At 40.5% G+C, this 18,848-nt stretch overlaps 1 protein-coding gene across 1 annotated transcript in view; it reads right to left on the bottom strand.

The window, feature by feature from the left end:
• MYO16 (myosin XVI) overlaps positions 1-18,848 on the bottom strand; it is a 603,762-nt gene that overhangs the window by 179,858 nt on the left and 405,056 nt on the right. Inside the window, 2 exon segments of the mRNA XM_027776197.1 lie at positions 1,800-1,975; positions 7,399-7,474. Coding sequence (XP_027631998.1) covers positions 1,800-1,975; positions 7,399-7,474 — 252 coding nt within the window.

Below are 18,848 nucleotides of genomic sequence, written 5' to 3'. Positions count from 1 at the left end.
GGAAAAAAATAAATCATATATAGCAAAGATTAAACCATAATGGAGATTTTTAAAAATCAGTGGAAATGAGGCAAATGGGGTGATAAAATAAAGGGCAGAACGCAACTCACTAAATTCCACCAGGGGTTAAAAGGACCCTTGGCCACTAATGCACTGTTACATTCCACCAAGTCATGCAGACTTACACCAACGCTATCTATTGATCTAAAGCTGTCGCTCTTATTTCTCTTAGAATAAAAAGGTCTTGATATTCGAAAAAATTCCAGTAAAACATTCTTGCCAATGTGGCGCTGCTACTGTTTTGATGATGGTTCGTCTCTTTCTATTAAGATGAACTGTCGAGCAGAGTGATTAATTCCACCCGACAAGGCAATGCACGACAAAGCCATTGGCCCAAGATCAACCTGTTTTCTATAAATACAAGACAAAGCATAACGCTCCGTTAAAGAGCAAGTAAAATCCTATCTTGCTGTTCACAGTGCAGATGAACAGGGATGAAGCAGTTTGAAAGAAGGAATAAGGGAAGTGAGAAATGGAGCACTTAAGGAATAATCGTAATAAATAAATCTCCATTGCTTGAAATTGAACACTCAATTTCCCTTTCTGGGTGGAGGAGCTACTGTGAATTATCTCCCTCTTGCAGTCCTTTAGGGAAAAGATTAATGGCATCTAGGCCTTGTGATGTTTAATAATTGAGGTTAAAAATTACAGTTTAGAGGTGTGCAGTGATTTCTGGCTCTTGATTTTCAGGATGATTGCAAAAGGAAGGACCAGAAGGCTTACTGAGACCTCTTCCCCCATAGAGATCGTCATTAGAAGAGTAACTCTTTGTCTTTTTTATGTACAAGACACCATTTCCTCTGCATTGAGATTGAATTCTTGAGAATATCCAGTTACAGAAAAACTGCATCCAAGGATCCCTGATTCTAGACTTTACTGACTAAAAATAAACATAAATGTATGCATGCACACATGCAAGCATACACACACACACACAAACACACACACACTTTAATACGCATTTTTGGTGCTCATCTAAAATAGAGTTGGCTTTAATTATGCTTTTATTTTAATTGGTTAGCTGAAATGTATTCCAGAAAATGGCTTCAACTGCATTGCTAAAATTGATAGTCCTGAACACCTTGCCAATTACACTTCTCATCTTTTAGAGTTTGGTAGACACAGCAAAGCAAACTGGAATACAATCTGGCTTTGGGCTCTTAGGAAAGTTAAAGCCCTCTATGCATATTTCCTGAAAGTTGAAACAACTCCTTACAGAGATTTTAGTTTTCTTTTACAAATAGAACCTTTAGGCTGTAGGTACAACCAAACTTAAGCAGGACAAATACACATTTAAAAATTAATATCATACAAAAATAAGCTGAAAATCTGCACATAGAGGGTGAAAATATTCTAGCATCTGAAAAATATGTCTTCATAAGAAATGACAATTTACTGTTTGGAGACCTAAAACTTCTGAAATGATTGGTATTAATAAAATATGGTAGCTAAGTTTCATTTCTTTATACCTGCTGTCCCTGAAGCTACTTTTCATTTATGACAAAGGTGATCTTAGAGAGGAACCAATTGTGACCAGCACCGTGCTCTGCACTGCACTGTCTCTCTCCTGTGGCTTCCTCTCTGATGATCCCACCTCAGTGGGCATCCTTTCCTCTAATTCTTTCTATTCAACTGTCATTTCCTCCCCATCCAGTCAAAACTGTGCGTTCTAAAATAGAAGCAGCAAATATACTAAGTAATCTTAGAAGCAACCAAACAAGAATCACAAAACCTCCTACCTTACTAAGTTCTAGATAATTCTTGTTTTCTCCAGTAATTGAAGAAGCTGTCATTTTCTTATTGAGCAGGGAGGATTTATGGCCACGGAATTTAAAGGAAGGATAAGAAGATACCAGGGATCCTGTTTGTGACAGTTTCGACTGGAACAAATGATGGATCACAACGTTTTCACTAGCTAGGAAATAAATAAATGATTATCGTCAGTGGCGTGAAAGTCGTTACTTACTTGCGTGTTTAACGTATCTCTCACACGAGCACTTGACCCACTGACAACGTTCCGTGTGCCCAATGAAGCCAGTGATTGAGAAGTCTTTCTCTATACCCTTGTTTCGTTTCCTCCACTGTTCATACCACGTGGCAAATTGTGACCTTCACTGCCCTTGGCCAGGGCTCCTTGGCCATGTCCCCTTCTTCCCTGCCTAAGCACTTGGTCTTTCACACTTAACCGAGTAAGGCTTACTTCTTTCCTGATTGATGGAACCAAATCTTACCTGCTCAGACCTAAGGGGATTTTTGTGCACTTGACCAAGTGATGAAGAATTATGGTTTCTGTCAGCAACTCTCCATCCCAGGAAAATATTTCCCCAGGATCTACACTGCCTTAGACTCCTGTGTAAACACCGGTGGGACCCTGCCACACTGGGTTACACTTACTGTTAGGTTAAATAAGGAAAAAGAAATGTCCTGTCTTCTAAGCTAGTTAAACTGGGAAGGTAGAAGCAAACTGATATATTTCAGACATTAGATTATACAAATATAATAATTTGGGGTCCATGTTATTTTCTTGACATCGCAGGGAGAAACTGGAGCATAGATGAGTGAATTTGAGGTTGCAAATCTGAATAGCAGAGTGAAATCCTTGTATGTGATGGTTAAAGATCTGGAAGAAACATTCCTTGTGTTGCTTTTATCTGCGTGGAGGCAAGTTAAGAGTGTTTTCTACCAAATGATGATGTCGTTACTTTCCCTGAGAATTACTGCAAAATTAAGGCATGAAATGATGTGTATAAATCACTTCAGATCACACTTCGTGCATCATACAGTAGCTATGCTTAGTAGCAAAGCAGTTAGTGTCTATCTTTTCCATGCTCAAACTATTTTGCCTGCTCAGGTGCAAAATAGGACCCATATAATATATAGCTGCAATGCCTTCAGTGGAGAAATCACTACATTAATAAACAAGCAGGGAAGCAGGGAGAACTTCCAGAGAAAGGAGATACAATTACGAAATGCCAGAGCAAAAAGAAACCCTGTGGTTTGGGGTTGAAATGAAGAGATGTCAGGATAAATTTATGATTTTTAACATAGTGCAACATTTCTCTGTATTATCTATATCTGTTCTTAAATCTCCAAGTTCTGGAAGGTCCAAAAAGCAGTAACACCCGAGCAGCAGTGAGCTCACCCAGCCCCTGAATCAACCAAGGCCTCTTGTGTAAACAGCTAATTCTAGTTCTGAGGCAAGAGAGGGAATTATTGCATGTTATTGGAGGATTCGAATGTAAGAAAATACTGAAAATATCATGAGAACCTGCAAAAAGGACACAGAGGCTAGCCAGAAGAAATTCTATTGGCAAGGTCTTAGACAACTTAAACATCAATACTGGGATAGCAATGGGTTATTATTTATCTGTGGGTCCATGGAAAATGGATGAAATAAGAACCCATGAGTTGTCACTGATAATCAATTAGCAATTGATGAGTAAAGGAGAACTGGCTGTTTTTACAGAAGAATGTCATTGTTGAAGGAAAGATGAGGTTAGAAAACACCACAATTGTAAGAGAAGCAACTGATGCAGCAGCAAGCGTCATAAGTCTATGCAAAACTAATGGGTGAAGGTCTGATGAGGAACAGAGCGTTGGCATACGTTAAGTATTAATGCACTTCCTCACAAATAACTCAACAGCAAAGGGAAAACAGCAGATTTAAATTAGGGGAAGCTGAAGGACACCACCTTGTCGGAGTGATCAGGGTCACGACATTTCAAATGGTCACTGCCTCCAAGTCTGATGCTTGGGGACACCTACTGACCCTGAGGGATTCTTGGCAAGAAAAATGCATGAACTGTCTCTAATATGAAACTATACCAAAGAGATCCAAGTGGAGGGGCACTATGAATGAAATGTTCTTTAATGCTTTAGAAATATTAATGTCACGGGAGATAAGATAGAGCTTAGAGCTGGATAACCATCTCAGCTTAAAGACTAAAGAGAAATAATAGCTAAATGCAACGAATTACCCTCAATTGGGAGGGGGGATCACTATAAAAATGATAGTGGGTAATTGCTAATGATTTTTTATGAACTCTGGATTATGGTGGTATTGTATCAATGTTTAATATTTTGATCATTTACTGAGGTTAGGTAAGATAAGGTCCTTGCACTTAAGTGCCAAGAGCAAAGCATTTAGACGTGTAGAAGCAAGTGATCAACCTTCAAGTAATTCAGAAAGTTCACGTACACATGCACACACACACACGCACACGAGAAGGGAGGGAGAGGGAACAGAATAAAAACAGAACAAAGGAAGAGTGAAAGAGAACGAAAGCAATGAATCTAGGATGAGAGCATGTAGGAGTTCTTTGTGCTAATTTTGTAAATTTAAGTTTGAAACCACTTCCAAATAATAAACGTAATTCATGTCTCATTTAACTAAGTATTAAACAACTATTCTTCATATTTATGGCATCTATGTATAAATGGACCCACAGATAAATAATGCAATTTGGGACCAGTAGGAGGCATAATGGTTATGTTGCTGGACTCCCACGCAGTTGACCGCGGTTTGAGTCCTGGATCTGCTGGCTTAAAATCACACCAGGTGCGTGTGTGTGTGTTCCTAAGATCCCAAGAGGAGAATGGAGGAGAAGGAATTGCAGTGTTGCCATTCTCTCTGGGGGGTGATTTCTTGCTTTCAGTCTCTCTGGCAAGTGCACATGCCCTATAGCACAAATCTCTCTTTCAAATAATAATAATAATAATAATAATAATAATGCAATCCATCATTCCTATAATTAAGAAAAAAACTTTAAAAAAAATTAAGGGCACTAGACATATATGTACCGAAATACATAACAAACTCTTTTCTGTGTTTTCTCTTCCTATGGTCACACTGCATGAAGACACAGGAGGGCCCCTTTTCCTGCTCACACAGGGAGAGGTTGTCATGCTTGCAGCTCTAACACCAGAGGTCAGCCAACAGCAGAGAGAGTGGGTTCCCTTGGGGCCCTGCCACCTTTTGTCTCTGAGGACCTCACGTAGGACCCCCAGTGAGGAGGCAGTTTCATCCTTTCTGTCCTGTGACAAGCGGTCACCATTTTCCCATCTCACTCTACATACACATTGAAATGGGATGTATTCCTCCCCAGGATCTATGATCATCGCAGTTTTTGCCAGTAAGATGGGATAAGCCCACTTAAGTGCCCACAATGATGAGCAGAGACACTCAGCAATAGAAGACCCAGTCACTGTTGACACGTCAGCAACGATCCCAAACCTCCTGTTCACATATGCAGCTTCAGTCTGAATTCACTCTCTGAGACTGCCTTTTTCTAAATAGAGCAGACTCTACTTGTAAACTCAGGCACAAATAGATAATCAGCTGCATTTCTCTGTGAGTCGTGCCTGCTGCAAGTTACATGACGTCACTTGGGCAAATGTCTCGTAGACATAGCTCCGTTCACAAGGGCGCTACAACAGACCTCACCGTCTTTTTCAACTGGAAGCATTTGATGACAAAGATTGAATTGGAAAGTTTAAGCAAGTACTTAGCAAAATACCTGGGAATTAATTATTATTATAGGATAATAATTTATAAATTATTATAGCTATAACAAAATATTCTTTAATAAATAACAAAATACTGATTTGATAGCTAGTGTCAAAATGTTCCACATCATAAACGACGATCACAAACATGCACTTTTTGCTTATATGACAAGATGTGTGAGCAACCATGGCTTGTGGACCCAACATGGTCCACCACCTATTTTTGTAAATAAAGTTTTATTGGAACACAGCCTTGTGCATTTGTGTGGTTTATAGCTGATTTCATGTCACGACAGGACAATTGAGTAATTCCAACAGAAACCTTGTGGCTCAGAAGCCTAAGATATTTATGCTCTAGCTCTTGAGAGGAAATGCTTGCCATCTCCTATATAAATATGTAAGGGAACATTATGAATTCTGTCAAATGTATCTATACCCCAAAATATTTAGGATAAACTAAGATTCAGCTGTTTTTATTTCTCAAAACTTAACAAGTACTCACAAAAAATGACTTTAAAATACAGGGACTCTATTAAAATATGCAGAATTATAATTTCACTAGTCATCATACTCTCATCTAAATGTCTATATCCTATTATCACAAGACGAGAAAAAAAAAGAAGCAAATAGCATTGCACCTGCTTCTGAAACATGCTATATATTAGATTTTCATATAAGATAGGACTCGGGTAGAAGTGCATTATAAATTAAAGTTCAAGTAATTGGAAACTAGAAGGAAGGTATTCCCAGCGATAATAAATAGGATCAATTATTTCCATGCCTTCTTTTTTCATGGTATGCTCCCACATCTTCGTTGTATCATTCATTTCAGTTAAGAGAACTCACAATAACTGTAAGTTCTATGCAGCATGCAGAGAGATCTTGTGAAATACAACATAACACAACTTAAACAGAAAGTGACGTGGATGTCTTAGTTCCAACTCCAAGGCATTCCACGAAAGGTTACCACATGCTTCTTTTCCCACGAAAGACATTGACTTCATCTCATTCACAGCAACTTAAAACATAAAATATATTATCTTTTAATTTGTTAAAAAGGCTATTGGAAAAACTTGAGTAACTATAGAACTGCAATTAAGAAAATAACTACCAGAAAGATAGAAGTGTGTATGTATATATATGTGTGTGTATATATATATATATATATATATATATAGAGAGAGAGAGAGAGAGAGAGAGAGAGAGAGGGAGAGAGAGAGAGAGGGAGAGAGAGACTTGTGTATATTACATATAAGGAAGTATACTTCTGTATCTATATAATGTATGTATATAAATTTAGCATAAATATGGTTTTACATAGATTTATGGTATATATAAATTATTAATGTTCACTAAGTAAAAGGATCCTACACATCTGTATACATATTACGTGCATATTTATAAGCATACATGTATATACAAATTTATAGGCTGCTTCTTCTTAGTGAGTGTATTTTATAGCTGCAAGTACAAAGAATAAAATACAAACTTGACTGTGGTCCAGAGTCATCTTAAGTAATGAAATTCACCCAACTCTGGCCTAAATAACTTTAGAAGCCATGTTCATCTTCATTCGTCTTCACAGAAAACTCCTGTGTCCATCGCACACTTCTATCTGCTGAAAACTCCGTTGAAGTATGATTTCCACTCCAAAATAAAATCATAGCCAATGTATAGTATGGCAAGACCCATCCCATATTATTCTAGGCAAGAGAATACAAAAGATACTTTTTCTTTTGCTTGTAAAATATTTTATAGATGACATCCAGAGATTGAGAAATAGGGGATGCATGGCATTTTAATTAGTACAGGGAAGAAAGCAATTCAACTTACTTTTCATTACAAACAGAAGATTCTGCGAAAGGGAATCTTTATTTTTTTCAATTGCTCCAACAATTTCATACATCACCTATAATAAGAGAAAATAGCATAATTACTAGTGATTATATATGACCATAAAAATAAACTCCTTTGAGGAATGACTTGACTCAGCTGAAGTATTAAATTATTCAGAAAAGACGTGTCTCCAGGTCTCCAAGTTCATACACATGCAGATACAAAGCTATCAAGGGGAGCTCTCACTTTGCATGGTAATCAGGGGCACCTCTCCCATTTCATTCTCAGTAGCTCTCTTCCAATCCCTGATTTTAAGAACAAATAGTGACGACTTGCACCCGTGCAATCCCCTTGATTCTTGGAGACTCTACCTCACTTAGAAAATTCACTAAACCAACTGAAATAACTCTAACATCTTGGAAATTAAGTGGGGTTTCAGATTAAGAGACTGAATGGTCTCCTTATCAAAAGGGTTCTATTGGGTAATTCGCACAGTTCACGCGAAGTCTTTAAGATGAAGATGACAGGTGAGAAAATTAATTCTGGAGTTTTCCAAAGGATAATTTTACTTGCCATAGTTTACTGGTGAATACATTTAAATGACTTGGTTGTCTGGTTTTACTGGTGTCCTTGTATGGGCTAGGAGATCTGATGTCAAAGGGAGAGGTGCTGCTGCCCTTCCAAGTCTCAGCCAAGTGTGAACTCCCAGTGCAGTCGTGGGAGCAGGTCAGCCATGTTCACCTCAAGACTGACTGGCTTCATCAACTTCTTGCAGACACATCTCGAGCACAGCACCACACACAGAGTGTCACGAGCTGCCCTTTGCTCTAAGTGGACCAAGATTGGACCAGGGGAGGCAACTGGCTGATGACACCTCACCTCCCATGAGTGAGTGCGAGCCGGTGTACTCACTCCTTTGGGAATTCTCACCGGAGAGCTTAAGAGGTGGACTGGATCAGTAGCAGCAAGAGGGCACTAGACAGATGCAGAGAAAGAAGCCATGACAAAGAGTCTGTGTAGCCTATGGAATGGACCGAGAAAAGGCCAGATGGAGGACCAGCAGATGGCGTAATGGTTATGTCACTGGACTCCCACGTAGTCAACCACGGTTCAAGTCCCAGGCCCAGTGGCTTAAAACTCATGCTGGGCATGGTGCGTGCATGCCCCAAATCCCGAGAGGAACATGGAGGGGAAGGGAATAAGGCATGGCCATCCCTCTGGGGGGTGATTTCTCACTTTTTGTCTCTCACTTTTTGTCTCTCTGTTTCTCTGGTGAGCACATGAGCCCTATAGCAAGAATCTCTCTCTCTCTAAAAAAAGAAAAAAGAAAGAAAAGAAAAGGCCAGACGGTCGTGAATGAGTCTTGCTTTCTACATGGCTTCTGAGTTCTACTGCCTGAACCTTCCACCTTTACGATAAAGCCTGAGTATTCATTCTTTGCTGTCGTAAGAGCCTAAACTGTACGAAATCGAAGGTGTCCCACAAATGCCCATGTTTTCCAAATAATTTGAGTCAGAAAATTAGTCAATGTAAGTGGCAATGACAAAAAAACTAAACAATCTTTAGATACAGTGAAATTATTGCCTGCTTATCCAGTTTGCTCTTGAGCCAATATTAAATAAATTTAATACTGGCAATAGCTACTAACATTAAAATGGGAGTTCCACATTATGCTACTGTACATTGTTAAATAGGAAAATTTCTTATAGAATCCAGAACGGTGGATGCCAACCAGTGGTGATCGTGTCCTTCAGGAGATACATGGCAGTTACTGGAGCCGTAACTGGAGGAATAGATGGCAGAGACGCTGTGAACACCCTGCAGTGCCCAGGACAGCTGTCACCACGCAAACTACCTGGCTTCAAATGTCCACAGTGTTGAGGCAGAGAGGCCATGACCTGGAGGTTTGTGTTCTCTCTGCCTTCCTACACAGGGAGCAGCAATGCTCAGGAAAACCATGGAAGGAAGGTCAGCCCATCGTCGTAAGCACCGTGGACCCACATAGATTTTGCAAGGTGTTTAATGCCTCGGTTTCAGCTTTTGAATTGGTAAGACCAGGGTTAAAATAGCTTACCACATAATTACTATTGTGATACAATATAAATAAATGTGTTTTATAGACCAAAAAGGATCACTTGAAATATAAGATGTTAAAATAGTGCAGATAATCTGTATGAAAAGTCGCACTGTGTTGTCCCATTATCCAACCATGCCCACATGACTTTGGTTGAGGGTTACTCCAGTTCACTTTAGGGAATGAACTGAACACAACTGCTCTCCCACTCCTCATAATGCCAGGTATACTCGTCAAATTCTGAGAACCAGGGATTACGTTTTGGCTTCATTCCCAGCTCTCCTCAATGCTGTAGGGGTAGCATTGAGGAGAATTACATGTTTGGTAAATATCTGGCCCAAATTCCTCTATTACTCCCTTCTCTGTGCCTTCAATATTTTCCTGGTGCAAGACATTTGGGAGCACTCTACCTCCAAGCTGTCCAGATCTCCAGATCTTGTCCTCTTCTTCTCCCTTCATGAACTTGCCCTCTAATCCCAAAGGCATCTTCTGTCCCTCAATTTCCCCACAGTCTATGATAACATTGTCTCATTCTGACTTCTTTCAGAGTGACTTCAGATCTCAATATGACCTGAACTTTAAGCCCAGAAGTAGCAAAGGACACTGAGAAGCTTGGCCGTGTCTGTCATACTCAGTCATTCCTAACTCTAGCTAACAGCGTGGTCATTCAGTGGCTCCAACTGGAATCGTTTCATTTTGTCTGCTACAAATTCATGCTGAGGTCTCGAATAGACCCTGGCAGGCAGCTGAAGAGTTTCCTGATTCACCTCATAGTTATACTGCATTACAATTCTTTCAGTAACAGGTTTTTTTTTTTTTTTTTTTTTGCCTCTTTTCAAGTTGCCAGCCCCAAATTCATCCTCAATAGATGACTATGTTTCTTATTTGAAGAAAAAAATCAAGATGATCTCACTTGGAAATCTCGCAGAGCCTTTCTTGCCTCCCCATGCAGCTCTTCATTGTTTTAGGTTCACAGCCGCACATTACCTAAACAGAACTGCTCCCCACGAGGACTGGTCCCCACCATTTGACAGTGGCTTCAGGCTGTCATGCTTTTCCCTTCAGTTTCTGCTTTTTTTATACTGCCTACCTTCACAGCAGTAAAACCATTGCTTATTATTAACAGACAAATAGCCAAAAAGATGAAAACAATCTCACTTTTATTCACTTATACCCTGTTACTTGCATACACTGACCTGAGGATGCCATTTTTCCTATTCAGAATCTCTGACTTTCTTATAGAGGATCCTCCTATAGGTGGCTATAATTCTAGCATAGAACTCTAATGATTCTAAATCCCTCTCCCTCTCTCTCTCTCTCACACACACACACACCATCTGATTTTCCCTAAATACATTCCTTGTCTGTCCTTGTTGTTGTTATGGGTTCATTTTCTTTCTTTTTAAGAATTATTTAATTTTATTCATTGTAATTATTTATTTATTTTTATTTTATTGAAGTTGACCAGAGAGATAAGGAAAGTGAGAAAGCAAGGTATCAGATCCAGGACACAAAACACAGTCAGCAATGTGGGAGTCCAGCCACCTTAAACACCATGCCACCTGCCAGCCCCATGGGTTCATTTTCTAAGGGCCTTTCCTAACCTCCCTGGTGAGGGCAATGACGGTTTAGCTATCTCTACAAAGCAGAGCCTTGTTTGGCTTCCTTTAAATTTCCTGGATCTAGATCTCTCTCTCTCTCTCTCTTTGAGAAGTTTTCATCTAGTATTGCATGAAAGATTTTCTATGCCTTTTCTTTCCTCTTCACCTTTTGGGATACCCATTCTGTAGATACTTAATTGCTTAATGGTGTCCCATTAAGAGGTAAAAAGCTGTGTGAGCTCCAGGGCTGTGGTCACAGCCTTATTGCTCAGTCTAGCTGGGATGCAGCCACTCACACAGTCTCAACGGATTCAGTCCATTCTCAGGGATGTGAAGATTTCCAATCTTGGTGTAGTTTTCACTTCATCAGTTACTCTGTTCTCAAAACACATCTACAGCTGTGCATGTCCTCGAGTTAGCCAGGTCGAGTTCCTTCACTGTAGTTATGCAGCCTTGTGGATCTCTGGACTCAGGGCTGGGTGGAGTGCTGGACTCCCAAGCAGTTAAGTAAGAATGCCAACCACAGTGGTATCAGAGCCTACCAGGGATTTTTACTCATCTCTTCCCAACAAAGGGAAGTTTCTGATGATTTCAGTGTGCTGATCTCAGCTGGTGGGTGCTTCAGTGCCTTTTCTGTGCCATTTCTCTTAACTTTCAATGTTTCGAAACCTCAGATATTCCTTTGGTGATTTCAAGTGTTCTTCCTTAGAAATTTCAGTTGAAATGTACCTGGGTAATTAGTATCTTATGTCTTTATTGCAGAGTTGATAAGTGCCGGATGCTTCCCTTCTGCCATCTTGATCCCTCCTACTTTTCCTTGATTTAAAGATAAAATACTACCTGATTCCAAGTTAGTCATTTACCATAATTTCCTCAGTCGAATGAAGATTGATAGTGGCCTATAAAGGTATTTTGAAAATCTAAATAAATATGTCCCCTCATACCTATTTATTACATTCATATATTAATATAGTCTGTTCCTATAAACCTTACTTTTTTTTTTTTGAGAGGCTTTTCGCTATAGGGCGCATGCGCTCGCCAGACAGACAGAGAGAGACAGAGAGACAGAAAGCGAGAAATCACCCCCCAGAGGGGATGGTCACGCCGCAATTCCTTCTCCTCCATTCTCCTCTCGGGATCTTGGGCACTCACGCACATGTGCCCGGCGTGAGTTTTAAGCCACCGGGTCTGGGACGCGAACCGCGGTCGACTACGTGGGAGTCCAGCGACATAGCCATTACGCTAACTGCTGGTTCCCTAAACCTTACTTTTTTAAGAGACAGATTTTTGCTGTAGGGTGCGTACACTTGCCAGAGAGAGATAGAAAGCAAGAAATCACCCCTCAGGAAGGATGACCATACCACAATTCCCTCTACTCCACTCTCCTCTCAGGATTTTGGACACACACACACTCATGCCTGGCATGAGTTTTAAGCTACCGGGTCCAGGATTTGAACCACAGTCAACTACATGGGAGTCTACTGACATAACCATTACACCACATGCTGGTCCCCAAACTTACATTTTTTTAGTTAAATTTTTAAGTTTGAGATAATTGTATATTTGCATGCAGTTGTAATTAAACTTAAAGACAAATCCTATGTACACTTTACCTAGTTTATTTCAATGGTAACAAACTATCACAATTGAGATACTGACATGAAAACGCTGTAGAAATAGAGAATATTTATGTCACCACACAGATTTTATATATTGCCAATTTGACACACTCATCTCTAAAAATTCAGTTAAATCTGTTTGTATAGCCCTATTTCTGGGCTGTTTATTCTATTCATTGATCTATCCTGTTGCCACTGTCTATATTATTTGCTTTATAAAACCATGTTAAATGACATAGGTTAATGGCTCCCACCTTGTCTTTATAAAAATTATTACATCAGACTAAGAAGTTTCTGCATGGAAAAAGACACAGTAATTAGTGTGAATCGACAGCCCCCAGAATGGGAAAATATTTTTGTAAACTATGTGTCAGATAAGGGACTGATAACTAGAATTCACGAGGAACTCAAGTAGCTGTCCCGGAAAAAGATGATCAATCCTATTAAAAGATGGGAGAATGCGTTGAAAAAAACACTCTCTAAAAGACGATGTGCAAATAGCTAAAAGGCATATGAAAAAATGCTCAACATCCCTCATTGTAAGAGAAATGCAGATAAAAACAACAATGAGATACCACCTAACCCAGTCAGAATGACTAAGATTAAAAAAACAAAAAAACGATTAAGTGCTGGTGGGGATGTGGTGAAAGGGGAACACTCTTACACTGCTGGTGGGAATGTAAATTGGTCCAGCCACTGTGGAGAACAATTTGGAGATTCCTCAAAAATCTACAAATTGAACTACCATATGATCCAGCAATACCACTCCTTGGTATCTACCCAAAGGACAGAAGAATACTTAATCAGGGACCAGCAGTTAGCGTAATGGCTATGTTGTTGCACTCTCATGTAGTCAACTGCAGCTCGCGTCCTGGAACTGGCAGCTTAAAACTCACGCTGGGCGCGTGTGCGTGCATGCCCAAGATCCCAAGAGGAGAATGGAGGAGAAGGGATTGCGGTGTGGTCATCCCCCTTGGGGGATGATTTCTCCCATTACTAGCACAGACAAATATATAATTTCAAACAATTTTTTATCTTGTCTCTTAGGACCTTGCTGGGCTCATTATTTCTATAAGTCTTTTTTTAATTCTTGTTAAATTTTCTAGGATTTTATACATCATCAATTATGTCATGTGTAAATAGACAAAGATTTATTTCTTCCTTTTCAATTTGCCTTTTATTTTGTTCTCAAACTATTATATGATACTTGATATAACTTTCAGCACTACATTGAATAAGAGTGCCAAGAGCAGACATTCTTCCTTTTACTGATCTTGGGAATAAGATGTTCAGTTTTCACCATTAAATATTGGCTGGAGAATTTTTGTAGGTGCTCTTTATCAATGAGTGAGGTTTTCTCCTCTATTCCTGTTTTTCTGGGAGTTCTTATCATGAATTCACATTACATTTTACCAAATTCTTTTTTCCGTATCCACTGATAGGATCATGTTACTTTTTAAATACATATATATATATATATAAATCCCTTCTCCTCCATTCTCCTCTCAGAATCTTGGGCCCACATGCACATGGGCCTGGCATGAGTTTAAGCTACTGGGTCTGGGACTCGAACTGTGGTCAACTACATGGGAGTCCAGCGACATGGCCATTATGCCAGCTGCTGGTCCAAGGATCACGTGATTTTTCTTCATGAAAAATCACTAGCACTGTGCACCACCATGGCTCTGCCTACTTGCTACTATTTAAAAATACCTTTGCTTTTATATTCCTGAAGGATGTATACCTTTGATTTTTTTCCTCTGTGTGTCCATGTGCATGTATATTACTTCTTTGTCTGGCTTTGATATCAGAGTAATATTACCTTTATGAAATAAATTAGGAAACGTTTTCTAATTGTGTAAAGTGGTGTTAATTTTCCTTTAAGCATTTAGTAGAGTTCTCCAGTAAAGCCATTTGTAACTGTACGTTTTGGTTTGGGGAAGATTTTAAATTACAAATTCATTCTTTGATAGTTATATAGCTATTTAAACCACCTTTTTCATACTGCATTTAATGAAGTAGCTTGCCGTTTCTGAGGAATTGGACCATTTCATGTAAGCTATTAAATTTGTATGTGCAAGCTGTTATTTATGGCATTTCCCTTTTGATGTTTCTGATGTTTGCATGGTCTGTAGTAATATTTCCTGTTTTATTCCTGAGGCTGGCTTTTTTTTTTTTTTTTTTTTTTTTTTTAAGACAGACTCTGGTTATGCTGTGATACTCCTGCCTTATTCTCTGCAGAACATGGAGTACAGGTGCATGCCACCCTGCCTCACCTTCAGGCTGGACTGAATGGAACTCTGGTGTCCCATGGAGCCCCAAGCTAGAGAGCAGTGTCCAGCAGAGTGTGCCCCATGGCCGGCCTGATATTGGTTGCTTATATCTCCTTTTTTCTTTGTCATTCATACCAGAGGGTTATAATTTTTATTGGCGCTTTCAAAAGGCCAGCTCTGGATTTCACAGATTTTTTTTTTTTCAGTTCCATTCAACTCTTTGTGATTGCCTTCTGTTTGCATTCTTTGGGTTTATTTGTCCTTTGTTTCTCTAGGTTTTTGTCGTAAGATGTGTGCACTCACTGGAGAGAGACGAGACAGACACAGAGAGAGATAAGCCATCCTCCCAAGGGAAGACGGCCACACAGTCCCTTCTCCTTCATTCTCCTCTTGAGATTTTTGGGCATACAGATATGTACTCAGTGTGATTTTTCAAGGCACTGGGTCCAGCACTCAAACCATCCACCACACCACCTGCTGGCTCTAATCAATCCTGTTTTTAAGATGGTGGTTTAAATTTTTTATTTGAGACTTGCTGTATTTCTTAATACCTGCATTCAGTGCTATAAACTTCCTTTTCAGTACTGTTTTAGCCATGTCCCACAAATGTGGTATGTTGTAGTTTCATTTTCATTCAGCCCAACATATTTTTGAAAAGATTTCCTTTTTGATTCATGGATTACTTGAAAAGGCATTGTTCAGTTTTCACATATTTGGAGATTTTCCTGTTACCTTTCTGTTACTAATTTTCAGTTTGATTCCGCTCTGGTAGGAAATCTACTCTGTGTACTCTCAATTCTTTGGAATTTGTTCAGCTTTGCTTTATGGCCCAGCAAATGGATGATCTTGAAACAAGTTCAAGGGTACTTAGAGAGTATGAACTCCCTCTCTGCTGATTTAAGTGCTCTGAGAGTACTGCATGGCTCCGCTGGTGCTGGCAGTGCTGAGTTCTTCTCTGTCCTTGTTCATTTCCCAGGTGTTCTTCTATCGACTACTGCAAGGAGGTGACCACATTTCCTGCTTTACCGAGTGCTTTAGAGATTTCCTCTGTTCCCACCTGGCAGTGGAAGGGAGGCACTCCTCGCTCCTGCCCATGAGAGTGAATGTCTGGGTCTCTAGTCAGCAGTTCTCACTCTCCACCAGGCCTCCAGGCCTCCTTCCCGGAATGTGGGGAGGCCAGTGGAAGAGGACGGTCACTCTTCTCCTGCTTCACACATTGCCTCCATTAATTAGTGGGGACGGCTTGTTATTGTGGATTGAGGTGAAAGTCCTGACCCTCCACCAGGTCTCCTGGGGCATCTCCAAGTGGTGGAAACTAGGGTAAGATACAAGGTAAGAAACTTGGCACAACGAAAATCTGAAACAAACCTGTGCATTTCTAATGGTGCAACTAAAAGAAAAACTGTAATTAGAATAAGCAAAATTAAAAGATTTAAAATTTTTTTGCTTTATTTATTTATTTTTAGAGAGATTTTTGATACAGGGTGCGTGGGCTAGCTAGAGAGAGAGAGAGACAGAGGGACAGAAAGCAAGAAATCATTCCCCAAGAGGGATGGCCAATCCTGTCCCCTCCATTCTCCTCTCAGGATTTTGGGCATGCATGCACATGTGCCCAGTGTGAGTTTTAAACCACCAGGTCTGGAACTTGAACCATGGTCCACTATGTGGGAGTCCAGTGACGTAACCATTACACCATCTGCTGGTCCCTCGTTTTTTGCTTTTTTAAAAAATATAGTAAAGGAGACAGGCATGGCTAAAAAACAATTATAATCTGGAGTAAGATAACCTACGTTTTGGTTTTGTCTTAAATGGACATGGATATAAGCTCTTTGTATTACTCAGGCTTCTCTAGAGAAACAGAGCCAGTCATACAGATAACATACATACTCAAGTGTCAGCTCACGTCATTATGGGTGAGGGGTCCCATGATGCATGCCGCCTGCCAGTCAGAGTCCTCAGAAGGCCAGTGGTGTGTTCAACGGCCTGAGAGCCAGGCATCCGTGGAGTAAATTATAGTCTGGGTCCAAAGGGCTGAGAACCAGGAACACTGAGGACAGGAGACCATGTATGTCTCAGCTTAAGTTGGACACGCAGCAAATTCAGCCTCCCCTCTCCTTTTGGTTCTCTCCAGGCCCTTAACGAGTTGGACAAGACCCCCATGCTGGAGAAAGTTAGCTGCTTTGCTCAGTCCTCTACCTCAAACACTGACCTCCTGGCTACCCTCACTGACCCAGAAATAATGTTTCCAGTGCTCTGGGCACCCCACGGCCTGATGGGACTGATGCAAAGTTAACCATCACAAACAATCTTGTAGTTAATTTTGAGAATAAGATGGAAATTAAAAACCAAAAGTCTAACTTTGAGATGGATCATGCTGAATCTCTGATAAATCTTCATTACCTATAGAAAATGTCTACTTTGCCTAACAAAGTCTGTTCATATCAAGGGCATGTGTCCAGCTGTTCCCACTGCACTCTTCTGCTCACTTTCTGCTGCTCTGCTCCCAAATTCACCCGACATCGCTCCTGAGTTTCCTTTCAGTGAACTCTTGCCCACTTTTGAGCAGCCGACATCACATCTGCCTTCCATGGTCCCCCGACCCCTCGGAGGTGCTAAGTTGTAGAGCAGACTGTAAAACCTTCACAAAACCCACTTTCTGGGCTCCAGGATACACAGCTCCCAGTAGCTGGGTCGTCAAGTGGACACACTCTACCACCAAGACTGCTCATCGCCGAAATGTGGACAGTGGGGTCGGCCGGCCTCTCCCCATCTTTCCTTCTGTCTCTCTCTCTCTCTCTCTCTCCGTCTCTCTGTCTCTCTGTCTTTCCATCTCTCTGTGTGTGTGTCTTTTCTCTATCTTTGTCTGGGCATCTCTAACTGTTTCTTTTTCTTTTTCTCACAGTGGTTTTGAAAACATGTGGACAGGTTCGTTCGAACCTACATTTGTACAGTATCTACAGATTTCTAATAAATATGCCTTATTTCTGTTGAAGTTTATTTATTTACTTCTTCCATGACCAGGAGAAACAAAGGGTCAACGCCTCTGGCAAGAACTTGATGTTGCCATCTGTCCCCAGCCTCAGCTTACCCCAGATAATAGGCGCATGCTTGCCCGATATACCAGACCTCCGACACGACCTCAAGCCCTCCCACGGGGGCAGTCTCGCAGAGCATCTCACTCTCTGCTGTGTGGCTGCCTCATGCCGCTTATTCCTGTTTCTTCTCACTTTTCTAGTTTCTTTTTCTTTCTTTCAACATTTTCCCCATAGGGTGTATGCACTCACCGGAGAGAGACATAGAGAGAGAAAGTAAGAAATCACTCCCTGGGGGATGGCCATGCTGCAGTTCTTTCTCCTCTATTCTCTTGGGATTCTGGGCATGCACATACATGTGCCTGGTGTGTCTTCCAGGTCACTGGGTCTGGGACTCGAACCTAATCACCATGCTACCTGCTAGCCCCACTTCTTCCTGTTTCTAATGCTCACCTGGGCCTCCTCAGCCTTTGTTCAGCATTCTGACAATTACTGGCATAAGTATAACTCATGGAGTTGCCTCTGATCTAGTTTGAGGCTGCCAAATGGGCTGTCACCCTCTAGTAAGACCACAGCATCCACCTGCACATTATCAGCTGAAATTCACTTGCAATTTTATGAAGGGATTGCTTCCAAGTGCAACAAGTCTCCTTGGAAAGGAGAGCACGTTCTTTACTATTATTATTGTGTGCAATTACTGTATATCATTACAGCATATAAAATAAATTTTCCCAGCATGCCTGCACTGCAAATTGCTCCAGAAGAAGGTATTACCATATAGTGTCATCATCAACAGGTATGTTTCCATTTTTGTGACTCTTACATGCTTTGCTTCTCTTTCTCTCTGA

Source organism: Tupaia chinensis, unplaced genomic scaffold (assembly GCF_000334495.1).
Source record: "Tupaia chinensis unplaced genomic scaffold, TupChi_1.0 Scaffold000644_1, whole genome shotgun sequence".
NCBI classification, from domain to species: Eukaryota; Metazoa; Chordata; class Mammalia; order Scandentia; family Tupaiidae; genus Tupaia; species Tupaia belangeri.
This window is presented reverse-complemented; position numbering and strand designations above follow the sequence as displayed.